At 42.1% G+C, this 26,096-nt stretch overlaps 5 protein-coding genes across 6 annotated transcripts in view; all 5 read right to left on the bottom strand.

The window, feature by feature from the left end:
* Nucleotides 1–46: 46 nt before the first annotated feature.
* On the bottom strand, nt 47–1,627 carry LOC118410001. Its single transcript, XM_035811446.1, has 3 exons — nt 1,548–1,627; nt 1,071–1,217; nt 47–620 (listed from the first exon to the last, which is right to left on the bottom strand). Exons 1-3 carry the CDS (start codon nt 1,561–1,563, stop codon nt 409–411), a joined length of 375 nt encoding a protein of 124 aa, XP_035667339.1. The 5' UTR covers nt 1,564–1,627; the 3' UTR covers nt 47–408.
* A 410-nt stretch (nt 1,628–2,037) lies between these two features.
* LOC118403700 (fibrinogen-like protein 1) lies at nt 2,038–5,697 on the bottom strand. Its single transcript, XM_035802478.1, has 6 exons — nt 5,231–5,697; nt 4,651–4,810; nt 4,156–4,305; nt 3,544–3,668; nt 3,052–3,175; nt 2,038–2,252 (listed from the first exon to the last, which is right to left on the bottom strand). Exons 1-6 carry the CDS (start codon nt 5,579–5,581, stop codon nt 2,038–2,040), a joined length of 1,125 nt encoding a protein of 374 aa, XP_035658371.1. The 5' UTR covers nt 5,582–5,697.
* Nucleotides 5,698–5,947: 250 nt separating this feature from the next.
* On the bottom strand, nt 5,948–9,608 carry LOC118403710 (fibrinogen C domain-containing protein 1-B-like). Its single transcript, XM_035802486.1, has 6 exons — nt 9,483–9,608; nt 8,825–8,972; nt 8,127–8,189; nt 7,357–7,733; nt 6,814–6,973; nt 5,948–6,186 (listed from the first exon to the last, which is right to left on the bottom strand). The coding sequence occupies exons 1-6, from the start codon at nt 9,588–9,590 to the stop codon at nt 5,948–5,950; spliced, it is 1,095 nt and encodes a 364-aa protein (XP_035658379.1). The 5' UTR covers nt 9,591–9,608.
* Nucleotides 9,609–10,934: 1,326 nt separating this feature from the next.
* On the bottom strand, nt 10,935–13,896 carry LOC118410629. The gene is made up of 4 exons (XM_035812411.1): nt 13,578–13,896; nt 12,655–12,821; nt 11,893–12,103; nt 10,935–11,333 (listed from the first exon to the last, which is right to left on the bottom strand). The coding sequence occupies exons 1-4, from the start codon at nt 13,663–13,665 to the stop codon at nt 11,161–11,163; spliced, it is 639 nt and encodes a 212-aa protein (XP_035668304.1). The 5' UTR covers nt 13,666–13,896; the 3' UTR covers nt 10,935–11,160.
* Nucleotides 13,897–14,042: 146 nt separating this feature from the next.
* The window catches only part of LOC118404885 (glycine receptor subunit alpha-3-like), a 48,206-nt gene continuing 36,152 nt past the window's right edge, over nt 14,043–26,096 (bottom strand). The window contains exons 1-11 of one of the 2 annotated variants that reach the window (XM_035804269.1): nt 21,338–22,022; nt 20,234–20,366; nt 19,714–19,781; nt 18,532–18,752; nt 18,246–18,328; nt 17,842–17,988; nt 16,753–16,899; nt 16,386–16,609; nt 16,145–16,258; nt 15,522–15,695; nt 14,043–14,968 (exon numbers count right to left, since the gene is read on the bottom strand). In XM_035804269.1, the coding sequence (XP_035660162.1) occupies nt 14,690–14,968; nt 15,522–15,695; nt 16,145–16,258; nt 16,386–16,609; nt 16,753–16,899; nt 17,842–17,988; nt 18,246–18,328; nt 18,532–18,752; nt 19,714–19,781; nt 20,234–20,366; nt 21,338–21,448 (1,701 nt within the window). In that variant the 5' untranslated portion in view covers nt 21,449–22,022 and the 3' untranslated portion in view covers nt 14,043–14,689. Of the gene's footprint in view, nt 14,969–15,521; nt 15,696–16,144; nt 16,259–16,385; nt 16,610–16,752; nt 16,900–17,841; nt 17,989–18,245; nt 18,329–18,531; nt 18,753–19,713; nt 19,782–20,233; nt 20,367–21,337; nt 22,023–26,096 lie in introns of those variants that run through there. The other variant, XM_035804276.1, reaches the window with a different exon arrangement.

Raw genomic sequence — 26,096 nt, forward strand, 5'->3', positions numbered from 1 at the left:
CGTCATGTTTTTAAGGTTAAACATGTAACGCATTGAGCAGTGGATCATAATCATAAGTTGCTGAAGTTTATGGTACACCTCTGCCCCTGTTAAGCCTAATCATCCACTAACATATCCGATATTGGTACTAGTAAATCAATTTTTCATACATGGACACCATAACACTGTTTTATCTGCATAACCGTAACTCACGTTCCGTGACAAAGACTATAGTCGATAGTTGGATAGTCGAAAATTAAAACTTTTTCTGTTAGAAATTACACTTCAGAATTATTTGTACCGACAAAGATGAGCTTGCAAGCGAATCTTGATAACAGTGTCATGGTGATGATGGTCAAAATATGTACACCTAATAAACAGAAGCGTCTCCCTGAATATCTTGCCGTTGTACTTGAGTGGAAGGCAAGTTCAACACGAACGGTTCAAAGCTTTCAAACCTTTGTGGAGGTTGTTAGCGCTGCGAGCCACCCTGCGCGCCTCCTCTGATACCCTGCGTGCTTCCTCGGGACAGTCCGCCTTCTCCATCGCACACTCCCCCACAGTCGTGCGGCAGTCCTTAGAGCTGGTGAAGGGGCACGTCTCAGCATTGTACTCACACGATTGCCTGAAGTAACTGCAGTCTGGAAATTGTAATTCGATAGTATAAGGAATTCGCTTTTTTGTGTGTATTTCTTTCTTTATCAATGTTTATTTGTTCCCTTAATTTGCTTTCTTGTGTGTCTGTAGTTATTTGAGTACAGTACTAGTGTTGCTTGTTTCCACATCCTAGGGGCGTTAGGAACACTGACCGGAAGTTAGGTCAAGGGTCCCAGAAAAGTTTATCTTATTTTCCGTCTTCAATCTCTTGGTACATGTATGTCTGTTGTCTTATGAGAGCCTGAGTGGGAAAATGCATTAAGCAGTTTAGCACTGAGAAATTTGCAGCAATGACTGAGGAAAGAATTTCACAAAAAGAGATGTTTTATCTTCAATTTTGCGTTGGCTCTCTGTCTGAATAAAAGGTATATGCTACATTTGCACTTTTAAACTGTCACGATAATGTCGTTGTGATGGTGGTATCATTTACAAACCTGAGACGTTGGTGAGAAATGACTGTAAGGTCCCAGACAGCTGTACCCTGCTCAGCATGAACTGAGACACCACTTCGGCACTGTCAGTCTTTATCTGGTCCCGGGATGTGTCGCTGAAGGACATCAGTCGGAACCTGACTCCGTTATCTGCACGTATGGTAGGAAAACAAGCATTATTCATCTATTGTCTGGTAATTTCAATTACTCAAGTGAATGTTAGATTTTTAAAACATCATAACATTATAAACAGGTGGTTCCTAATCTATATCTAATCTACGGACGTGTCCTGATCATTTAGTTCATTAGATTCTAGCTAATTCTGACAACAAATTCAAACCAACAAAACAATAGTCTTTCTACAGTGCTGGCACCCCTTCCTCGCGAAGGTACCAATGAGAAATGCATCAGATTTTTGTTCAATCATTGCATTCAGGTCGCTCAACGGCCTGTGTGGGACGTGTGTAGAAAACTACTTACATCCATGAAGCGGCATGATGCAGCCCTGACTGTCAAATGGAAAGTGTTCAAACTTCACTCCCGAACAAGATACCTGTAGGTCACGGCTGCAAAGATAAATCAAACACTTATAAAAGAGTACAAGGTATGAACAACGATGTGTAGAATTCATGGTTCTAATGAAAACCTTGCACCAGACTAGCTGGTTGCCTTCGTTTCCGGAGGCTTTGTGTTTGGTATACATGACTGTTATGTTCTTGTGTGTCCGCAGTCATTTAAACACACAGTCAGTGTTAGGAAGTGAGTGAGAATATTATCTAAAAATCTGACTTGGCACTTTGGAGAGTGACAGGAGGTGTCAGACATGACAGGTCACGGGGTCAATGGAAGAGACTATTAATTTACAGGATGGCATAGTTTTTGGTCTGTCTTCTCGTCTGTGTTTTCATGGTTATGTATTTTAGATATGCTGGTGACCTTCATTTAGGATAAGTTTCGTACTCACATCATTCTAAAGACAGTCAGCCCACTCTTGTGCAGCCACAGGGATATCCCCGTGTCCGATGTACTCCCCCTGTCCACGACAGATGTCCTTCTGATGTTCCTCCCGAAGCTCAGTGGCGGTGTCCAGAGTAGGTCCGGGGGAACGGGAACCCAGGAGGTGGTCAAGCCCTTTAGTCGAGGATCTATCCAGGCCAGTACGTACTCTAGAGTCGTAGATATATTCTGTAGAAAAACAGACACACGTATACTGAAAAAAACGGCCATATCTGTAATTGTTTTCTCGTTTACTGTGGGTCCAACACTCATTACTCACAAGCCTAAAACATGCTTTCGAACTGAGTCAGACATACTGACAGGTTATACAGTTCAATGTACAGTTGTAAGGGAGAAGTTAAAAAGGTATGCCATTGTTTGTAAATGAGAATTGTTGAAACAGAAATGATGTAATAGAAATGATGTAAAACAGTCAAATGTGGAGTACCAAATAAGAATAGCATTTGTATCGTAACATGACGTCACATATATACTTACCACATGTTCATCATCAAGCCAGCCGAGACGACGGACGTACACAGTCGAAGAGACCTCCGACCATCTGTCCGTGTTGCTTTCTAAAACGACATTGCAGTTGTTGTTTTTTACTTGCTGATCCATGCACATTCATGACGTACTTTATACGTTATAGGTGACCATAACACATTAATTTGGACATTTACGCCTTTCAAGATTACTAAGTCAATGTCCACCACTGATGTTCGGACTACGCACGACGACATTACCTAAAATCGAGGAGGTTAAAGAGATACTCCTTGTTGTAATCTACCTTCTATTACACACTTTTCTTTTGGCAGAGACTTATACGTGGTAATGAATTCTACAAATTTTACTATTACTGGACAGGTGTTGAAAATAAAGCTGTGGCGGTCCGACTAACAATGGTTGAAGTAGGCCAATATGGCTATAAAGCATTCTAGTAAAAGATAGCTTAGATAAATGTCAAAGTGCAAAGATTGTCTCCTACCCCCACTTGTTGGTCTCTGACTCTTGTCATATCTTGGCGGTAGCGGCTCGCCTGTCTTCCAGAGCTGCCATTCTGTCCAGCTGGCGTTACCCCCACTCTCAGGCTCGTCCGGGTTATACTCGCCCTTTGGTAATGGAATACGCAGCGTCAAGGAAACTATCTTTTTACTTTTTGTCACGGTGAAATTAAAGAGTAGATATACCCAGTTGCCATTTTTTGGCGAAGACTTATTTATAGTAGTGTTAGGCTTGGTTAGATGCCCAATTTTTGGAGGTTGTTTCCAAAAGCACCTGAAAACCAAACCTGCAAAAGTTAAAGTACTGGAACTGAGACAATCTCAAATTGTGATGGACAACATATTTTGCACTTTACAGCGTATGTCGTCAGACGAAAGTTAATCCATTGATAGTTACTTTAAGTAAATACATTTGTATTATCATTTATGAAAATGTTCAATCACACCACCAAATGGTCTTCAATTATAACACTTACAGCTAGGTATTTATCCCATATGCCGTCTCCTGCAGCTAAAGCATTCCCAGGATCGTCTGAAGTAGCTGCTACTGATGCGAGTGTGGACGGGGGCTCTTCAGTCGTAGTTGGGATGCAAGGTGTATCTGTAACAATATTTTCATTTCATTTTAGATTTATGATGATGGCGATGATGATGATGATGTTGATTGTGCCCTTTGTGCATATTAGACTGTTGGAAGGCAGACTGTTACTGAGGAAGACTATTTCTGTTGGTGAGAGCAGACGGACATCAACCCGAATATAATGATGACGGATGTGATCAACAGTAATGGACTTAAAAACGCGCTTGGGCACGCTTGGGGGAAGACGTTACTCTTCTAACGTTACAAGGAGAAGACTGTAACTGAAAAGTGAGGGAAACAGTCTAGGAAACCTTTCTCTTTCTCTTTAATGCATTGTAAGGGGATGGTTGAATATTTTCGAAACCAACTCTGTCAACTCATCTGCCTTCTCCACATGTTTGGTTTATTTCTCAAACACAAAGCGCGCGTAAGTAATATATCAACTTCATTATGTCTTTCGGTTTGACGTATGAATTCTTTGTGCCTGATAAAAACTTCCTATACTCACTGTCAAAGTTGACTGGCCTCATCATCATTGTAGATCTCTTGAGTGAATAACCAGACCCCTTCCAGGTGTGCCAGACAACCCCTTGAGACGGGTCACAGTAAGGGTTACAGTCCGTCAGGTACTTCCCGTTTAGGAACGCGTAGCCGCAACCTGAGGAGAATGAAGTACACATTTATGTTACTCCATGTCATCATCTATGTCAACACCATCTATAGCAATCACCTTTAATGCGAAAGAAGGAGGAGGAGTAGCCTCTGTTGCAGTCTCCAAATGGGGCGAAAATTCTTTCCACCGTAAACTCCCTTCCTCGGCAAACTCCTGTTCCCGGCATAAGAGAACCTAGCTGAGCAACGTTAAAAATCGTGAACCAAATAAGTCAATAAAAAAACAGCCCCGTTCGAAGATTGCAACGTAGGCTAGAGGAGGAAGAGCAACAAGAGTGGCAGGGGAAAAAGAGGAGGATGAAGATGACATCCTCTACAAGATATGTCTTACCTGGTGGATACCACCATCCGCCTTCACTGTACGTTGACGCACAGTTGAAGTCTTCATTGTCGTCATTCTTCACGTCGAAGGTTGAGAATTGTTGGCCGTTGGCGTTGTACCGTCCGTCTGGTGCCAAACTGTCTCCTGCGTCACCCGCAAAATCTCCTATCTGAAGATGTTGATTGGCAAAAATGTAAAAGAAAATTGAAATGGCTTTCTTGTTTTCGTCATTAATCATCTTTCTATCCACTTAATTCAATGCTGCTTAGTAAATCACGTCTTCGGTATCAGTTACCTCCGCAAAACAGAGACAGAAGTATTGTTTCCGGCCTGTGCGTTTGTCTGTCTGTCTGTCTTGGAGCGTGTCTGCAGATGTTTCTGCAGTTATGTAAATAGTATAGAGTGGCAGATCTAGAGTACAAGGTAGTAATGGTGTCAAAAGATGTCAGCAAAATTGGAAGTCTTATTTCGCTTGTTATTTTGGTAGACCATTTACAAATTCTATTAGAATTTTAGGTTTCTGGGGAAGGGGAGGCATTGATCGTGTTTTGGCAACTGAGTGAAATAGACAAGAACATCCGTATTGTACCTCCAACGCATAGAACGAAGTAATGTCTCCAACGTTGAACGTCCGGTAGGTCGCCTCAGCCACGTTTCCGTCCCAATCCTCGAGCTCAATGATCAACTCGTAGTCCGACGTTGACGTCAGGCGATGTGCTTTCTCCAAACCCATCCACACCTCTCCGCTTGGGTCACCAAATCCTGCCTGGTAGTCACTCCAAGGCCTCCCAAAGTCCACCGACCCGTCCTGTCGTCGTTGTAAGATGGTGGAACCACAGTTCAAAGTTGTCATGCGACAGTAGACTTCGAACGGAGGATATCCCACGGAATAGACGCCATCTTGTCGTTCCCCGGACGCGAACAGGTCGGCGCAATCCATAGGCCCACTCGGTGGGAGGCAGTCGTCGGCTGGAAGTGGATTGGTCGTTGAGGGGAACGAAAGAGTAAGTCATAAGAGAAGTGATATCTGATGTGTTTTCCAGTAGCAATGTTCATCCGTAATTGCTGTGATATTTACACATATAAGGTATACATTCCCCTGCGCTCGGCCGCGGCCTATACAATATATAAAAGCACCTTGGGAAAGCTCTGCTAAACCGGGCTGAGATTATTTCCACTTGAGGTGGCCGCTGACCATCAACGATCCTCTATGGGTAACGTTATCTCCTATGTTTTTCTTTACATAAAGTTGAATTTGTGATTGACATACAGTTGGTTAGAGGCCACACCCACAAAAGTGGAAACCTCAGCCCGATAGAGCCTCCGGAGCTCCCAAGATACATTGTATAGGCCCCGCGAGAGGCTCTGTGAGAGAGAATGAAGTATGAAGTATGCAGTGCCAACCTTGGGGTCTGATGACCATGAGAGTCCTCCGCAGAGAATAGCCCGCGCCCCTCCACGTCTGCCACACCACGCCCTGCGACGGGTCACAGTGGGGATTGCAGTCACGCAGGTACTTCCCGTTCAGGTAGGCATATCCACATCCTGCAGTAACAAACGTCATCAAGTTCAGAGCTCCATAATTACAATCAGTGATCACAAAATCGCCGTATCTAATGGTGAGTGGTAGATCTGTATATCATTTTTCACACTATGGTTACGACGTAATAAAACCCGAAGGTCACTTCAAGGTTACGGGTTACATGAAATTGGTCCGGGACAGCATCTCTTCGTTTTTCTAAGTACAAAAAATCATGATTGAGACAAGATAGGCTCACTGAGAGTGCTAACTGATCAGTAGGAAAAGCCATGGTTAACCAGGTATCTCACTGAAGCTGTGGCACGTTGGCGGCGTTGCGCCGTCCTAGCAAGGACCTGGTTTATGTACAACTATGAATAAGAACTGAACTGAACTGATGAATAAGAAGACAACAAAACACACAAAGCTAAAAAAGATTCATTTTCGTCGATGAAATTCGCTGAGGGCTCTGTGAAATTCACTCGAACGCCACCAACATGCCGCAGCTTCAGTGAGACAAACGCTTTTCAAAGACTGCTCAGGAAAGTCCCTACTCCATTTTGAAGTTTTTTTTTTTCATTTACCTCATCACAAGAAAAATAACCTTAACATCTTGAAGAATCCTTGGATAAGACAATAAAAAGAAATCTCACCTGGGGGATACCACCATCCGCCCCCGCTGTACGCCTCCGCACAGTTGAAGACGCCGTTGTCGTCGTTTTTGCGGTCTGTAGTAGTGAACATCTTTCCACTGGAGTCATAGCGTCCCACCGGGCCCATGCTATCTCCAGCGTTACCGGCGTATGCGTCAATCTGTGGGCAAAAAGACAAGAACATTGCTTAAGAGTTGATATAATGCGAGAAAGTTTGAGGAAAACATCTAAACCTAAATATTAGCTATATGTTCAGGCCCCTTTCCACTACACGATCGCTGAGCGACCAAATTTGGATTTTGGTTAACCTGATGCAAGATTTAAAAGTATGACAAAACACTCAAAACATAAAAGAAACCGTTCTTTATGTAAGAAATTCGTTGAGCGATCTGTCATCAAAGTGGTCGCAGCCTCCAGAGGAAAGAGGTGTTAGAAACTGGACATTTCATGTAGGACAAAGATGTCGAAATTTTAAGCTGACACTGAAATCAAAATCATAGCAAAAGCGACCGGAATGCTCAGAGAATGTGTATGAAAATGTACCGTCAACTCGTAGTTGGTGTCCTCTGTTCCAACAGAGAACACGGAGTAGCTGGCGTGAGCCGTCACACCGTCCCAGTCTTCCAGAAGGATGTGGAGCATGTGATTCCTTCTGGAGGAGATGACACTGATGTTCTTCAGCCCCAGCCACATCTCTCCATCTAAGTCCCCGAAGCCGTTCTCGTAGTCACTCCACTCCCTCTCGAAGTCCAAAGAGCCGGATGTGCGGCGTTGAATGACGGTCCCACCGCATCCAAACGGGTCCATATCGCACCAGACGTTAAACGGCGGGTCGTCCACCGTGTAGATGCCGTCATCTCGGGACCCCTTCGCGAACCAGTCTGCGCAGTCCCTGGGGGGTGGTGGATCCGGGGGACAAGCTATCGGGAAAAGTTTTCAACAGCACCATTCAATTATACAAGTACATGATGTGTACAATGTTTTTTAAATTCAAAAGTAGTCCCCTAAACGTAAATAGGCTGGTCAAACCTCAGTGAACAATCCGCTCGGGGGAAGTGGTAATTTTTAAAACAATGAAACCTGGAACAATATAATATGGGGATGGAACAAGACAACAAAGGCTTGCCCTACCTATCTTATTACAACACATCATGCAACTTATAATTGTGTCATCTCAACGTTCATGGTGTTCATAGAGACATAAATGGCTATTCGGGACCGAGACATGTAAAAATAAACAGTATGTGATTAGTTCGTCTTTAGTCTTGATCATCTAATTTGTCTCGTATCTCAGTCAAAGTAGCCAGACTTACGTTTCAATTGACCTCCATGGAAGCCGTAAGTCTCTTGGTCAGAGGAGCCGCTGACGACAATATCTGCAGAACGTGATAATGGACCTCAATGATACACAAACCACAGGAAAGGCGGCAATGATCGGTAAAAAAAAAGCATCTAATTATTACTCTTGTTTATCTTAATTCTGACAAGTAAATTGTGACATTATTCATTATCCATTTGAGTATGATAAAGGTATAGAATAAAAATCAGCCGATATCGATTAACTAGCCTACATCAATAAATCAATTAATGAACAGACAGCCTTAAAGGCAATCTTATATGTATCCTTAATTTACGCCAAAAATAGTTACTCAAGCAACTGGATATGGATTTGAAACGGTCAGACGTTTCGGATAGAATATCCAGTTGCTTGAGTAACTATTTTTGGCGTATCTTATTACCTGGATGTCTAACCTACATCGACGTATCCTTAATTTACAATATAGGAAATTATAAAAACTTTTACAGCGAGCCTAAACAGTTTAAAATAAACAGTGAGCTTACAGTGAGCCTTTTAAAAATGAGTTAGTGTGCTATTGCTTCAAACAAAGGTCTTGTCTAAAGAAATACGCAGCGACAAGTACACAGTGCACGAGGATGATATTGGATGTTCTGTGACAGAGTTTTGTTTCGTAACACAATGGATAGAAATGCACAGTAGTGAGACGCTGACCATACACAGCTGTTGGATCAGTGTGAATGAGTGTATGGCTGTCTTCAGTAATGTCAGTACAGCCGGTTGAGTAGCCGCTCTGCAGAATCGGCGTCCAAACGATGGAAGGGTCCAAAGGGGAATCATCCAACTCAAACCCAGATGTTACCTGAGAAATATATGGTATTAGAAGTTAAATTGTTTTATCTTTGTGTTGCTTTTTTCTCTGCAAAGACTGGAATTGGACAGTCGTTAATCTGGCGTAGTCAATATTTGGTGTTGGAATTTACAGTCACGTTTCAGAATTATCTCCACCAAAACATTTAATCGTAAAATTTCCATCTTTTTTGTTTACTTTCATGCTTTTTGTTGTTGTTTCAGTTATGATTAATTAACATTGGATCCTTGATTGTATGACCCACAACAATGCCTGATTCTATTGACAATAAATGTAGTTGTAAAAAAATCAAAAACATGAGCTATGAAAAATCAAAAACATGGGAAATGGTTTATGGGCTTTTGGATCCCAATCTGCATGTATGGCATGATTTCACGATGCATATTACTAAGTACAATTTAACTATTGATGAGTCAGATTCTAAGGATTGACGTTGCACAAATTCACAGAAATAAAGATCTTAGCTAAGTTTTGCAGTCTATAGTATGAAAATCTGCTCACCTGTGACACGATGCAGAGCTTGCGGACATGTGTGCCGGGTCCCTGCAGGTCTACTGTTGTGAAGGTGTACGTGTTGTGGTAATTCTCCACAGCGGGAACAGTGGTCATGTACGGATCAGAATCACTCGCACTGAGATAAACATAGCAGGATTGTAGTTTGACTATTACATTCTGATTGGGGAAACTCCTAGTATGTTTATGAGTGAACATGTGCCAATAATTGCAAAGAAAGAGGAATAAAAAATGCATTGAATAACGTCGGTGAAGGATAGACATCCAGGTAATAAGATACGCCGAACAGCAATCACGTAAGCAACTGGATATGGTTTTGGAAACGGTCTGACATTTCAGGTAGAATTTACTACCTTTCGTCATTGTCTCCAGTTGCTTCAGTAATTGCTATTTGACACTAAAAATGCACATTTAAAGAAAGAAAAGAACTTTCGTCCCAACACTATCACACATTGTTGCATCGCCATACCCTTAGTGTCATTGTCTTCCATAATTTACTACCATATTCCATTGACTATCAAATAATTGTAAAGGTACATGTTCAAATGTTTTACTTGAGAACGCATTCGATACAAGTTATGAATGACTAACGGTCATCACCTTATCTGTACCACCATGACCGGAGCGTTGGATTTTATCTTCCTGAACTCGTTCGCGGGGACGTCGACGTCGAAATACTCCCCTGGTTGTAGAGTCGTCGTTTCACCTCGGACGGTAACCTAGAAAAGTAGACACATCTACATTCCATGAAAGTTCGAGGTCATCTAGCAAAATGTACCCACCATATTGCCCTTGCTCGGACACATCGACTGAACTGTCGTAGAATCGCGCAATTGCCGACAAAACATCGGGTGCATTACTGCAGAAAATGTCATTTAGAGCTCGCAGGCTCTTCGGTCGGTTGATTTTCTTTCTGTGTGACAATAATAGTGAGTACGCTTCAAATGAATGTTACAACTCCCTTCACGGAGCTGTTATTACCTAGCTATAGCAACCTTGGCAGTAGACGTTACCAAGTGTTCTTAAAGCTACTCCAAGGTACAGGTAAAACACATAATCACTTATTTGTGTTCTACGCGACTTAGTATGGCAATACATACCTCGGTGTCGTCATTGGCAGCAATGACCCGGAAAAGGCCGGCAGAGCCCCGACCTTGAACCAGGTCCGGTACGGCCAGGTACTCCGTCCCCCATCCGTCCAGAGGCAGGACCTGGTCACTTCTCAGGCTACCACTGACCACTGCCACCGGCGCGCTCGAGGAGATGTGGGATCCTAAGGAGAATGTATATCATCAATCAATACATGTAGCTAACTTCCCAGTGTACGCGCGAAGACCATATCTATGTAGCAGAGAATCCTTTGACTGGGGTGGGAATGTTGACAAAACTACTATCTTTATAATGAGAATTATTTTTGCAGATAACCAAAGCAAGAACAAAACCATCTGAACTGAAAGAGATTTGACTTTTGAATCGCTAAGTAAGGGTCCGGTCAAATATGTCATGCGATCTTTTATCGATAGCAAACTGAGGAAATTTGGGGGATAGTCCTAAAAATGCGGCTGTCTTGTTACGGAAATGCTGCCTGCGTGAAAGTACTGGCATTTTTATACTACTGATGTGGCAGGGTATTTGCTTGTCCACATGCGACCTGAAAACAGAATATCTAACGAGACACACCGGTTAAGTCCCCCGCTGACTGGACCTGTAGCCCCTCATATTCCCCCAGTTCGACGTCAAAAGCTGTCCCGGCGGGGTAGGCCGCTCCGTCAAACGTGACGTCATGAGTGGGTGTGATCGTGACCGTGGTGTCGGGGTAGGCGCTGATCACTCCAAATTCTGTCATTCGTGTGAGGAACAGTATTTAGCAAAAGGAAACCCGACTGAAAGGGAACTGTAGTTAGTTCTTGATGTACACAGCGATTGAGTCAGACAAAGAAGACGGAAACTCCCAATTGTTCATTTGGTGAACAATTAATCCCTTTATAATGTGCTTTACCAATTAACTCCCGTGAAATATCGTACTAATGCAATTAGTACTGTTTACACACTTTATTTACTACAAATAAGCCTCAATATTTGCCCTTCTTGATTCGGCTACGATTTGGCGTGAAGAGCAATGGAACGCTTGCCGGGGCATCAAAAAGAAGTACTCTAATATAGTTTTCACTGTAACGTTACTTGGACATTTGGTTCATCTAACAAAAACAAATCGGTCTCACAGTAATTCGGGTCATTCTGACTAGAACATTGGCATAGCTAACACCCTGACTGTCAACTTTTATCATACATGCTCATCTTTTTTGTAGGATATAGTGCAGTTGGTTCTATCAAAGATACCAACGTTACAGGTGCATGTAGAAGTGATCGATTTAAATCATGCTCTTTCAAGCATTACCTGAGAGTTGCCCAGAGGCGCTGTACCCGGGAATGAAATATTCGCTCCCAAGAAATGAAATCGGCAAAACCCTATAGGCTCCTGTGATGAGCCCTTCACCGGAAACAGCCAAAAGGTTGATGTCCTGGTCGGAAGTGACGTACACAGCTTTGTTGTCTGATTGGCTGCCGCTCATCTCCACCGAGCTCCGGGGCAACGTGACTGTCACCTTCTGTGTTGGTAAAGTTATATGCCCTTTCCTGTTACATTTTGTATCGGACTTTGGAGCATTACGAAATGACATCGATATCGCTGTTTATAGGATTGTGCCGTTATTTCTGTCATGGAAATATTGTCATGTTATTCAACGAATTACGAGGCGTCACTTTTACATAGACAAAAACGTTGTGTAAAGTTTAGGATGTTTTCTTTTCTCTTGAATAACATTTTCACACTGTGCGCCATGTTCAAATGATAAAATCAAAGGTTTCACAAATCCAGTTTTTGTCATTCAGTGATCGCCGTCTATTAGGAAGGGGTTCTGACTTGTATGTGTATTCAAGTATATCATATCATATCATATCATATCATATATCATTAATAGGCTATGCTTATTGCTGCGGTACAATGTGAACCTGGTTAGAATTGCCCTCATAGAGGCGACAGACGGTCACCGAAACGTCGGTGATAATAAAGCTGTGGTTGTGTGAAAATAGTATCTTTACAGTTTACTCAGTAATGGGCCAACCTGATGAAACTATTCACGAACGTAACGGTTTTTACCTCGTCTGCTGACACGTCTACTGTTGTGGTGTATCCATCCGCCGGGGCCTCTATGGTCACCGAGGTGTCAGACGTACTCGTGATGTACAGCTGCGGCTGGTTATTAGCGTTTTCAAAGCTCTCCAGAAATGACAAGACGAACTCTTTGCCTTTCGTGTATAGGCATCCTTGAAGGAATAAACAGACAACCTATAAGTTTTCTACACGATTTCGTACACGACAAAATGTGTAAGAAGAAAAGTAATTTCAGCTTTGAAAGAAAATGAGATGAATGTCGTTGTTGTGGCGTGTAGGTAAAAGAACATAGTACTGTTAATTCCACGCGAATAAATATACGGATAATCCGGCCTGCCGTCCATTTGTTGGCTTATTTTTCACCACAAATGCCTTTTGAGATGAATAAATATGCTTCATATCAATATTGCACGTAAAGCTATATTGGGGTAACGGGCTAGGTTGCATCAAATGTTCTCCGAAAACGGATTCAAGGATGGCAAATTTCCGTTATTAAAAAGTTATCGACCGATCTGAAATCCCATGTCCCAATCCTACTTCTGTCTAGTTTGTTTTGATTATAGCGTGGTCACATTCGTCGTAGGCCGTCGTGCGATTTTGATATCAAGGCAAGTTGTGACAGAAACAATATAAGATTAAGACCGCCATTGCTGTATAACGTCATGTAAAATGACGGCTGAAACTTGAAGTGGACCTTTACAACTGTTTCAAGAATGCATACAGTATGCTATCGTACAACGATCGTGCGACGAGTGTGACCGGGTTCTAAGTACTTAACGTTACGGAGATGCTGGCTGCTTAAACTGTATATATCTCTCTCTCTCCCCCATACAACCTACTAATCCCCTCCCTATACGTCCCCTGTACACAATTGTAGCGTGTTCACGATGAATGGTATTCACACCTACCTTCGCATGTAGGGAATCCATAGCCGAGGAAGCTCCCCAAAACTGCCAGCATGATCCATTGCCTCGGCAGAAAGCCTACTTTAGTCATTGTTAATCCTACGCTCAGAGCTAAAACTGCATTACATTGAAAATATTCTTCGTATCCGGTGTGTCACACAGCAAATAAGGACACATTGTGGATATTTGCTGGTACGGTAACAACGATCATGGGTGTGGCTGATACCGAAGAAACCAGGCGGAAAGGGCTCTTGTGTGAAAATTACTTCGCTTACGTTTATTATTAATCTCACTGTTGGTGGTCACATTGTTGTGAATATTGCACATTCTGTAATATTTGACGTAATGCACCAAGGTCTATAGGCGCAAGCCCATTACATTACTCATTAGTTTAAGAGACAAAGAACATCAACAAGGACAGGCACTGACGTACGTACATACATGTAGGCGAGCACTTAGCTAAATTATATGTTTCATACAATACACCATTATTTCCAGCATGCCTGATGCTTTTTCTTATTTCATTGTGTAGATGTCACATTGCGTGTAATCGCGAAGAAGAACCAGTCAAGTCAAAACATCACAAGGGCACGCGTGGTAAACTGTACTGTATAGTTTATTAATATTTTTCTGTATATCACCGAGTACATGTAATTTGTGGCTACGAAAAAAATAAAACAGTGCGCCTCTTTGTGTGTATATTAGTTATCTCCTTAATGTAAAGATTCTTATCTCTATTTGTCATCACATGAAGATGGAAGTTATCATGTCAATATGACATGTCAATGTCATTTGTCTATAACGTTACATGGCATTTTGTTAAATACACCCTACAACATTTTAAAATATTATTATATTCTCTTTCATTTAATATGATATATCTGTATGATGTGATATGTTACATATACTAAACACAACATAAGTAAATATGATAAAGTATGATACAGGAATCACATGTAAGCATCTCCCGATCCCAAGTAGTTGGCTCATTTGGAAAGTACATGGATTGTTTTACAGCCTTAGAACATCAAACTATGTCAGTCTTGGAGTACACTTCCAGTCGCCTATTATCATCCTTTAACCACTGCTCCAAGGAGCGTTATCATCAAAAGGCATTAGAATAGCAGATAGAAGAGCCAAAACCAAAGGTTGAACACCAAGAAGGCACAGGGGAATGCGATTCTTGAGGCTCGATCTATCTTCCTTGTCATCTCCTCGGATCGTGGCAGTCTGTCCTTCTCATAGAGCTCCCCGGTGTTTGCTCTGGACCCGTAGTTCAGCTGAACCTTCCACTGATTACTCGGCAGCTGCTCCCATGATGCAAGGCTTGGCTGCCTGAACTTGGCTCGCGGAATGTTGACCAGTGGTTTGACTTTGCTCTTTGTTGTCTTCTCCTGGAGGAAAGAAAACCATGCCATCATATTCTACTCTTTGTACCTGCATCGTAAGAGTATGAATGGTAACGCATACATGCAGTATTAAGGTTCATTTATGTACAATCAAGCAACACGATTTTTCGATAAAAATGATCGTTAACACCATATAGTCCCCAAGTATAGGAAACAAGATTTTTTTTCAAACCTTTCAATGCACCATGGTTCTAACCAATGCAAATAAATAAGATGCGGAAAGAAGATATCGCAAAACGTCCCCGTATCTAATGCTAGTTCATCTTTATCCGCGAGTAGCCTATATCCACTTTATTAAAAAAAACAGGGTATTCAAGGACATCAAGTCGGCGGATGGTGGGTTCAAATTTTAATATTCAACAACAAAACTGCAATTTAAAAACAACCGTCTGTCGAATTGATGTCCCTAAATACCGTTTTTAACTACAACGGATATAGGTTATCCCGCGGATAAAGGTAAACTAGGGACAATTTCCATTCATGAGAAGTAAACCTGCATGCAACAAGGGTGACGTAAGCGTGAGTCTTTTTTTCATACCTCGTAAGCAGACATGTCCACCCCCACAGCTCCAGATGAAGATGGTATGTACGGGTTGTACATGGTCATCCATTGCTTGTTGGGCAGACGATACCACCAGGAGCTCAGGGGACGGTTCAGATGTGGCCGAGGAATGTGGAAAGATGGCGTGCGCTCCAACGACGCCTTCTTTTCCTGACAATAATTGTGTAAGCCAATTTAAATCATTGTGTCTATCACAATATGTTTACTTTATTTCACTGGACCCGGAGGTAACTTAAAAGTGTTACAACGTTACTGGTTACATGAATAGGACTGTAGCAGTATCTCTTCTTCCTAGGATAGAAACATCATGAGACCAGCTCAATTGCTCACTAAGCATGAAGACTAACCCAATACACGTAAGAGAAACAGGGGTTTCAAAGGCTCCTCAGAATTTTCCCCTACCTATTTAGACCGGGATGGTTTTGATCAAAGAAAGGACCCCTACTATTTTGATAAGTGTTGTATGTTCTTTAACGTGTTGCTGAGGTGTGGCTCTCATCAAAATACATTTAACGTTCTATCCTAGGGACGTCCCTAATCATATGTCTCAATTTGTAGAAATCAATTAGAGGACGGAAGATGTGATAGAATGAATGTACCTTTCTCTTAAGCCTGTCGTAGACAAAGTGCAGAACCACTGTCTGCAGAAGGGCCAGTGTGACGAACAGAATACACGCCATAATCCAGATGTCGATTGCACGAGCCTCTGACACCTGAAAAGACAGGAAATGCAAGACATGAAACCATGAATCATTACTGTTCATGCACTAATTAATGTCTAAACCCTAATGCCAGCTTGCTTTAGATAAATAATATCATTAAACTGGTAGCTTTAGTTACCCTCAGAATGAGATGTCTCATGTTGTGTCCGGATATCATCACCAGAACGGCAAAGATGCCCAACACGAATCGGCCCGCAATGGCTGATGGGACGAGCGGCAGCCATGTTTGTAAGAATGATGAGATGACTACCACAGTGCACGGGATGAACGTTGTGAAGAAGTAGGACAGAAGGCGGCGTTTCAGATGGATGCGCACTTCCAGTGTTGTGTAATCATTCGAATCTGGAGGAAACATATTGCCTCAGTTTTGCACTTTGGATTCATGTTATGTCTTTATGTCCTCATTAAAGTGAGATCAACCATTTGTGTTATTAATCAAGTAGGGACTAGCGACGGCTCTGACTTTGATAGAGAACGAAACCAACCGTTTTGATCGTCGCAGCTGTTAACTCTGTGTGAACATCGTCCCACGCTGCTTTTACACTGCTGGCAAACTTGGTCATCGCGACAGGAGGCAACATTTAGACAATGTTCAACGTCATGGTCACACTTCTGGCTGAAGTACTCACAGCCTGCAAGAAAAAGGGCGCAATAAGATAACATTGTGAATTCCATGTATCTACCATGTATAAACATATAAAGAAACTGAGATTTGATCACCAGTATGCAACATAGAAAACCATATTCTTCCTCTGTGCCGGACAGTGAAACACAGTCAGCACAAAGGTCAGTCAGCACTAGGGACAGGAAAAACACGGCTTGGGCCAGAGACAGGGAAATATAGTCAGGGCCAGGGACAAGTTAACAAAGCACCAGGAAAAGGGGGACACAGTCAGAAACAGAAAAACACAGTCAGCACCAGGGACAAGGAAACACATTCAGCACCAGGGACAGAGAAACACAGTCAGCACCAAGGACAAGGAAACACAATCAGCACCAAGGACAGGGAAACACTATCAGAACCAAGGACAGGGAAAGAACAGTCAGCACCAGGGACAGAGAAACAAAGTCAGCACCAAGGAAACACAATCAGCACCAAGGACAGGGAAACACTATCAGAACCAGGGACAGGGAAACACAGTCAGCACCAAGGACAGGGAAACACTATCAGAACCAGGGACATGGAAACACAGTCAGCACCAAGGACAGGGAAGCACAGTCTTCACCAGGGACAGGGAAACACGATCAGCACCAGGGACAGGGAATCACATTCAGCACCAGGGACAGGGAAACACATTCAGCACCGGGGACAAGGAAACACTGTCAGCACAAGGGACATAGAAACACACTCAGCACCAGTGACATGGAAACACACTCAGCACCAGGGACAGGGAAACACATTCAGCACCAAGGACAGGGAAGCACAGTCAGCACCAGGGACAGGGAAACACAGTCAGCGCCAGGGACAGGGAAAAACAATTCAGAACCAAGGACAGGGGAATGAACTGGGTGGATATAGAAATCCGCCATATCTCATCCATGCATCTATCCCCCTACCCCTCTAGGAGACATACTTGGCCTTTCATTCAGGAAAGAGCTCCTCTCTAGCCTGATTTCCACCGCTTTTAGCATGTACTGTGACCTCACAGCGGTAGCGTCTGTAGTGATGGGAGCCTGAAGACTTGTATTAGATGTGAGTACGTTGAACATGACACCATTATCTATTGATTAAACAGAAAAAAACACGGTTTACCGGAAAGACAATGACAACGTGCAACCTCAAGGGTATCGTGGAATCTGGCCAACGATATTTCTGTGCGCATATACTGTCAGCCACTGTTAGGTTTAGGAAGCTCTGGATAGCGGCACTCACGCCAATTGAAACGCGCGAAATTAATGCTGATAAAAATTCTGTATGTAAGGACTCCTGCAATTACAAGAAGAAAAGACAACGAATGCTGTAGGAATCTGTACTTACATCCGTGCAGTTTCACACTACACACTTGCGAGTCGAAGGGATACCGCCACAGTTGAACACTGCATGTAAGTTTCAAAGTGCGCCTGCAACAACATAAATTGGAAAAAAAAGATCACATATACTATACGGAGAAGAAACTAACGTAACTTATGAGTAGGGATGAAACGACAAAGAATGTAACGCCTCCATTGTGAAGGCCATCGAAGATTACAGCCCGATATCAGGTTTTCTTTTGCAACACTGAACCAGCTTTATATGATGTAAGAATAGAGGACATGATTGTTACGTTATACTGTAAAGCATTATCCCGCTGCGGTGGAGCCACATGGAAATCCCGCTGTCCGACTTGCTTCCCTGGTCCACGACAGAAGTCCGCCGAACGTTCCTGCCGAAAGATATCGGCGGAGTCCAGGCCAGGTCGGCGGGGATGGGGAACCACGAGGCCGCCAGGCCGCCAAGCCTCGGGTCCACCCAGGCGAGGTTGTACTGTATCGTCGTGCTGAGGTTCTGGGGGAGGGGGGCGTCATAAAAAAATAACACAAAAGTTTAAAGCAACTTTGACATTTCTGTTTCTCACCATATAGTTGATTTAAAACGGTGTTATAACAAAGAAAAAAAATAACCGCCTCTGTCCTTGTACAGATTCTGGCCCCTTATCGCTAAGTCTGCGTCTACATAGGGTGTAGACACCTGAGAGTGGGTTCAGTGGGTTAAAATTGTGTGCTTACGTTAGTATCTGCTTATTCCCGAGTTGTTGACAAAACCTTATCGCTTAGTTCATCTCCAACAGCTGTTCTGGAACGTAGTTACCTTCCTGGCACATTGAGAACCGGCTTTACCCGTCAATCAAATGCCTACTTTTCCCGGGTAGGAGGTAGCACAGTTGTTGTCAATTTCCGACAAGGACAACATCTGCTTGACGGTATCAAATTACTACAAGGCTTAAGGCACTATCATAAGGAAGACCTGAACCACTATACCGGACGGCGTAGGGGTGAAAACTGAAATTATTACATCCAAAATAAAAACAGCTACGGCAAAAATAAAATAACGTGCATCATTTCCCAACCGAGTACAAACGACATGCCAATCCACATGCGATTGCGGCATACGGAACATAGAGATATAGGTGCGAACACTCAACGCACAAAGTGATTACAATACTCTGTTACTGGAGGTTACCCTCCCAGAGTAACAATTCAACTTGGTATTAAACATCTTATAAATGTATCAAATATGTGAATGATAAAGTAAGGGGTCTTTTATTTGTCTTCAAAAACTAGGAAAAGCCAAATACAGAGGTACGCTTATGTACCAGACAATATTTGCCTAATGCAGAACTAACAGACTCAACAGCAATCATACTTTGTACAAGATATTGTCAAACGACTGTGGGCTATCATGCTGTCATCAAAGAACATTGTGTACATGTAATGTAACTTATGTCGTCTGTTCAACGATATCTTACCGAGTGTTCCTCTGACAGCCATCCTATATTCCGGATGTGTACGCTTGAGGAAACATCTGTCCATCGTTCTAAACAAAAATGTACAAGAATCATCTGTCTGAGAATAGAATACTCATGAAATATTTACAACCATTTACCACATGTCGGCCTCGACAACGAAAACCTGCCATTATCTGATTGCTTGGAATGAGACAGGAAGGTCTGTCAATTACTCAGCGTTTCAGCTTGACAGTAGACATACGAAAGGCGTATAGTGTCTCAGAAAGCTGTAACGACAGGATGATGCTTTATATGTTTACATCTTCAAATCTTGTTTTAGCACTGGCGTAGTCATATACATCGTAAGATCGTCGTACGAATACCAAATAAGGCCAATAATAGGATTTTCAAGCGTATTTCAACTGTCTTGTAATAAAAAAAGGCAGAATTCGATCCCTAATGGCGGTTGGATTTGTGAGAACCTGCTTGAACGTCCTACAACATCAGAATGGTACGACTAGTGTGACCGCGCCCGCTCTACCTTGCTCGTTAGGTCTCTGGGATTGTTGGTACCCAGACGGCAGAGGACTGCCTGTTCTCCAGACCTGCCAACTCTCCCAGTTTGCGTCTCCTACTAAAGCGTCGCTCCCGTCCAGTCCTGGGTGCAGCGAGCCCTGCATACACAAACGTAACGTTACATGATATATCAATGGCATTATAATCAGATATCATGTTCTTGGATATACCAACGATAAAGTGTATAAAGTAATGACAGTGTTGTATGTGTGGTCACAGGTTTCTTTTTAAGCACCTTCAGCACCATTCATGAAGTTTGATGAAAAAGATTGTAGAACTGGAAAAGACATGGTAAGTCCAGCCCCTTTCAAGACTCAATGCAGCAGTTAGGCAATGTTTGTACCAGTTCATAATATGTCTTTATAATGACTGTTTTAACTGGGGGCTTACTATGAGCTAGGTAGTAAACATTATGTTTGTAATGTCGTATTGGAACACCAACGGATATCCTACTACATGTATATGCTAAACTAGGTGGGGCTTTTCGTCTTCCTCTGCTTTTGAAAAAAAGCCAAATCTCTTGTTAACAATAATGCCCTTGTCTAATGTTACTATCACATGAATACACATTTGCCATAAACGTTCCGTCACGAACTAGACAAATAAAACTTTATGATAACTAGAACCTTTCCAAAATCGCAAGATGAAAATGGAACAATACATCTTGGGTAAACATTCTACCTTTTGTATTGGTAATGTGCCTTTTCTAGTATCAGTTATCGATATGTTAAGGTGCTATGACCCTATTTTTGTTTACTTACTTATTTTACTTTACTTATACTCTTCATCCCATGTGGGACATAAGGCTGTGATAAGTTTCCTCCACTGGGGTCTGTTCTGTCCTAGGGGCTGAGCAGCATCCCAGGGGATCCCAATGGCCGCTAAGTCTTTAGCCACAGTACGTCTCCATGTAGTTTTTGTTTACTTGTGCTAAACAACTAACAAATTATTCTTTGTGGTGTTTGTCAACCTACGTTGAATGAACAGGTTTTACGGTAACGAGATTGTAAATCATAGCTAGTTCAAGACCATCATACAGGATTAAAAGATCATGGGACAAGGTACTTACAGCCTTAAAGGAAGCCCAGTCCTGCGTAGTTCTACCCAAACTGTCCAGCTGACTTTCAGTAACGGCTAAAATAGACATCACGTACATGATGTGCACACAGAACATTTCCATCGTTCAATAAGAGAGTATTTCTAGAACGTATGCAGAACACACTGTCACCAACGCGGGTTTTCTACACCGTAGTTGTTTGGGAGGGGCACCAATACACAAACATAGGGAACTCATCGAAATTACATGGTCCAGTGACTCGATTGACCGACAACAATTGTTGAATCATGATATGGTGACACAGCTGACACGAATGAACCACACCAACATGAGATACTTGTTGTTGGGAAAGTGTGGTGATAATTATTGATTAATACGTTTCGGTCAATGGTAGAACCATTTTGAGTTGAAGAGAATGACTTAACCAAATATGCTGGCCGGGAACATGAATTTGTGTTTTGGAGGAAACGCAGGTGACTGAAAGAAAGTTGGGGTGTGGTGTTAGCCATGAATAAATCATGAACACATGAAGTCAACAATGAAGACTTTGTAGGGCAATGATATGTATCATGTACAATTGTCGTGCAATAAAGTTCTTCTGTGAAGCTGTGCCCAGACAGCACATACTCATTTGTCTTATTGCTGTTCACTCAGCTGTCTAATGAACATGCCAATAGCCATAGGTTTAACATAAATTTATCTTTCTTCGTTATGTTTGATTGTCTAAGATTCTTGTCCCATAGCCATAGCTTGTCAAAGTAGCATAGAAATACTCATGTAACGTTAATTTTTCCCTTTATTAACTACCATAGATTCCACTTGATATAGTCCACTAGTATTGTAGTAACTAGAATTGTTGTGTATGTAATATGATGTAAATGTGTAGTACTAGAGTGTAACTTTCGTTATCTATACATTGCCATACATTGTTACTATGCAATCGTTACGCAATAAATCATTCATTCATTCTTATACTAAAAGTGACGCAAGGCGACATTTGCTGGAACTGCAAATAATGTACCAGCATTTCATCGGCACCCGTGTGGTCAGCGTAAAGTTTTGCACGTCAGCGCACCCCTATATTCGACATGAATATTGGTGCACTGTAAAAAGAAGCATCTCAGTTATATGAAATGCGCTATATGAAATTTTAATAGATCACAAAGATCACGGTGTAAGCTTACCAGTTTAAACCACAGATTTGTCAAAATCCCACTATGATTCTTGTTTATTTCCCACTTAGCATATCCGTTTCCAAATCAACAAGATCTAGCCTTCGTGTATCATGGTATACATAATAACAATGTATAAACACTGCCCTTTAATGTATTGTTTGCACAACACATTTAACGTGACGTCGTCATATCGATCTTCGCAGTCATCAAAGTATGCAGCAAAACCATAAGACCATTAATTCGTCGCCTTATCGGCGTTCTCATCGGCACGATTAAGTGTTGTACACGACTGGAACATAATCGGCCCATTACGGAAGTGGAGCTGCAGAAATACCACACACATGGGAGAGGTGTCACGTACACATTATAGATGAGCTCGACGTACTAAATCCTGGGCACCCTGTTGTCTTGGCATATTACATTCTTGGTCAACAACAAAGCAGTTTGTCAACAGCTCAATGTCAACGCGGCGGATTTTCCTTGCTGTAGTCTGCATCTTGCAGATATTCACCTTGGACCTAGGCCAAGCCAATGGAGGTACGTTCTACTTAAGCCCCTGTCAAATATTCAGGACTTAGCCAACAAAGGCTGGCGGTAGGTTGGGAACAGTCTGGGCAGTTTTAGACTACGCTTATCTTTGATTTCACATTTTGCAACCAGTATGTGACTTACTCCCAATCAAGCCTAATATTTGGGACCTAATTCCAACCACTCCCGACCATCCTGACGTCTGGCCATAAACTACAGAACCTCTCTTGACTGATTCTTACATACTTGCCAACTTTCTCAGAAAATGAAATGGGTATGATCAGAGATTTATAAAACAGGGGTTCATTTCGCTTTTAATCAAAATGATACATACATAGTACAATTTTTATGGTGTAAATATCGTCTATAGACTAAATTGGGATCAAAGTTAGCTTCAATACGGATTCTTTGTTTATGGATTGTGGTATTTGCGTGCATGTTGTGTGAAGGTCGGGAAGTATTACACATGTTCTGGTTGGGAATGAGTCAGGCGGAATCCTTCAAGGGTTTAGGTGAGTCATGGGTAGGTTAGGGATTCTACCTCCATTTTTCCATAGAGGTAATGAAAGCGTCGATACAAGATATTCTCACATGGTATTTCATTATGAAGTTGCACAGTGATTCTCAATCGCATGCAAGATTAAATGCATAAAATTTTCCAATACTATAAAACAACGATGTAATTATTGCCCACTAACGTTACACATATCCTTTTTAGTGTGTAGTGTCTATCGTCATAACATCATCAACATATGATTCTCTATCAGCTACCCGAACACTACAAGGCTGTGACCACCTGAAACGTGCCGGAGAAGTAGAGAGTGGATATTACATAATCGACCCTGATGGTAATAGTGGTTTGGACCCCTTCCCGGTGTACTGCGACATGAGCAGCGATCAACAAACGGGTGAGGAGCACCTTTCTATTCTTAAAGAATATGGTGATTTTGCATGGTAGTGATGTTTGTGTTCAGTGATTTAACGCACAAAATGTATCATCTACCTGCCAAAGATTTGATAGGAGTTTTAACGTTACACTTTGTACAAATTCAAAGCGATCATTGGCTAGCATCAGTGACCGGAGGATTGATTGCAGCAGGTTTCAGTTACACTAGGTTTTCTTCAAACTCACATTGTTATACTGTTTGATTGCCGGTTTCAAGACCTTCTAAAGCAACAGTTTCTTTCCCGGACTTCCAAACTATGCAACTCTCGATGACAACTGTTTCCATACTGTCTACAACTTTTCAGCCTTCAAAACAAATGTCCACTGTTTTCTCCTTGTACAATCATTAGTTCATTGTCTCAAAGTGTTCAATGCTATGAACAATCTCGCTAAAAAACTTTAATTCACCGCAGGGATAACTGTGGTACACCACGACAAGGAGGAGAGAGAGTCAGTAGACGGCAGGAGGGGGCCTGGCCCCAGGGTCATCAACATCACGTACTCAGCCTCCATGGAGCAGATCCAAGCTTTGGTCAGCCTGTCGTCTGACTGTGAACAGTACTTATCTGTGAGTACCCGAGAAATGCACTATCACTAAGTATCGACAAACAAAATCATAAGACAAACGGTGGATGGAAGCGTATTCACACTGAATGACTTTTAATATGTGATGTTGAAACCTAGCTATCGCATGCATTCAAATAACGTGTAAACAGCGTTTTACAGCACACTACTGCCCTAGAATTTGACTGAATTTCTGTTCCTAAGGCTATTTAAAGTTTGCACTTTGAAGGCCTACAAAAATCTGTGAAAGTCTACTAAGGTCAATTTTGATCTGATCCATAATTTTCCCTCACGATACAGGGCACAATCCACACAGTATTGTAAAGCCAGCAGAGAAGATACACGTAACGTTACCTGCTGTAATACGCGTAGGCCATTTTGTTTATTCATACACAAGCATAAAGCACAACAAACCAGCGAGGTCGTTTGCCATTCATGTTAGATTAGTATGTATTATCATATTGCAAAATTGAAATTACCAAACAAAAGTCTATCGTACGTGCCATATAATCCACATTCAAACTTCCTCTGTGCAAATCAACATCGTTTTAGTCAGATAACTGACGTCAGACACTATTTAGTGTAAACCGAAGGTCTAGTGGGTCACGTAGGTGTGCGGTTTATTGGAAGCTCCTGTCGATCGCAGCCGCTGATTCTGTTGTGCCCTCTGCTCTCACACGCGATCCGCAACACTGGATACATCTGTTACCGTCAACAAGTGATTCCATGATAAATGCGTAATGGAAAGAGAGTTTGGTTTAATTCTGCACTCCTTCCATACCCATTCATCAATCTAAAAACTTCACGTTTCGCATTAAGCTTAATAGCTAGATATCGCCTAGACAGTTGTACTTAGGTCACAATTCAAAACCGGGGCCGGACCAGGCTGTTTACCGAAACGAAAGATAAAATTATGCAGAAATATGCACAAATTGTGCTCATGACTAGTTATTTTCACGATTTGTGTTATATGTTGTCTTTTATATCATACTTTTCATTCCCTCATACTGCCCGGAAATGTGACATAAGCATAACAAGGATTATCTTATTCGTTTCGAAAATTGGCCTTTCTTGCTTGTAGTCATTTTGGCCCTTCCAACACTAATGTAATGTATAAGACTGCAAGGAAATCATACCCTGCAACAACCGCAACGGCTAGAACCTCAGTTTCTCCATGTTGTGGATTGTAATCTGTTACATCAGTGTTTTCGTGAGTTGCGGTGATACTTATGCAACACTATCAGCATGTAAACCACGTACATCCGTTTGCTTTTAACGTGCCGTGCCTTCTCACTTTTCATCCATGTCATGACAAAAATATTGTTTTCGACATTCTCCATTATTAAGTATGATAGAGCATTTTTGTGATAGGCTTGATCAAAGAACTCAGATAGCATTGCAGCATTGCCCCAAAAATAGCAAAAATCACAAAAGGCGAATTTTAGCGTGATATATTGGTGTTTAAACAGAGGTTTGTCAGCTCCATGAATCATTGCCTCCGGTTGATGACTGATAACTCAACCCATAACAACACACTTGTGGTTCCCTGAAAGGGTCC

This window comes from Branchiostoma floridae, chromosome 2, assembly GCF_000003815.2.
Source record: "Branchiostoma floridae strain S238N-H82 chromosome 2, Bfl_VNyyK, whole genome shotgun sequence".
Lineage (NCBI taxonomy): Eukaryota > Metazoa > Chordata > Leptocardii > Amphioxiformes > Branchiostomatidae > Branchiostoma > Branchiostoma floridae.

What these genes read in the sequence shown, in the direction of transcription:
- LOC118410001 (XM_035811446.1), bottom strand. An exon ending in ATTTCTCACCAACGTCTCAG is followed by an intron (nt 621 to 1,070) that starts GTTTGTAAATGA and finishes TACAATTTCCAG; the next exon opens with ACTGCAGTTACTTCAGGCAA.
- LOC118403700 (XM_035802478.1), bottom strand. Translation starts at nt 5,581, where the DNA reads ATGGATTGCGCCGACCTGTTCGCGTCCGGGGAACGACAAGATGGCGTC. An exon ending in CTTCGTTCTATGCGTTGGAG is followed by an intron (nt 4,811 to 5,230) that starts GTACAATACGGA and finishes CAACATCTTCAG; the next exon opens with ATAGGAGATTTTGCGGGTGA. An exon ending in TCAGAGACCAACAAGTGGGG is followed by an intron (nt 2,253 to 3,051) that starts GTAGGAGACAAT and finishes GTTTTTCTACAG; the next exon opens with AATATATCTACGACTCTAGA.
- LOC118403710 (XM_035802486.1), bottom strand. Translation starts at nt 9,590, where the DNA reads ATGACCACTGTTCCCGCTGTGGAGAATTACCACAACACGTACACCTTC. An exon ending in TGATCCAACAGCTGTGTATG is followed by an intron (nt 8,190 to 8,824) that starts GTCAGCGTCTCA and finishes CACGTTCTGCAG; the next exon opens with ATATTGTCGTCAGCGGCTCC. An exon ending in CCATGGAGGTCAATTGAAAC is followed by an intron (nt 7,734 to 8,126) that starts GTAAGTCTGGCT and finishes TTTTCCCGATAG; the next exon opens with CTTGTCCCCCGGATCCACCA.
- LOC118410629 (XM_035812411.1), bottom strand. Translation starts at nt 13,665, where the DNA reads ATGACTAAAGTAGGCTTTCTGCCGAGGCAATGGATCATGCTGGCAGTT. An exon ending in TAGACGTGTCAGCAGACGAG is followed by an intron (nt 12,104 to 12,654) that starts GTAAAAACCGTT and finishes TTACCAACACAG; the next exon opens with AAGGTGACAGTCACGTTGCC. An exon ending in CGCCTCTGGGCAACTCTCAG is followed by an intron (nt 11,334 to 11,892) that starts GTAATGCTTGAA and finishes CACGAATGACAG; the next exon opens with AATTTGGAGTGATCAGCGCC.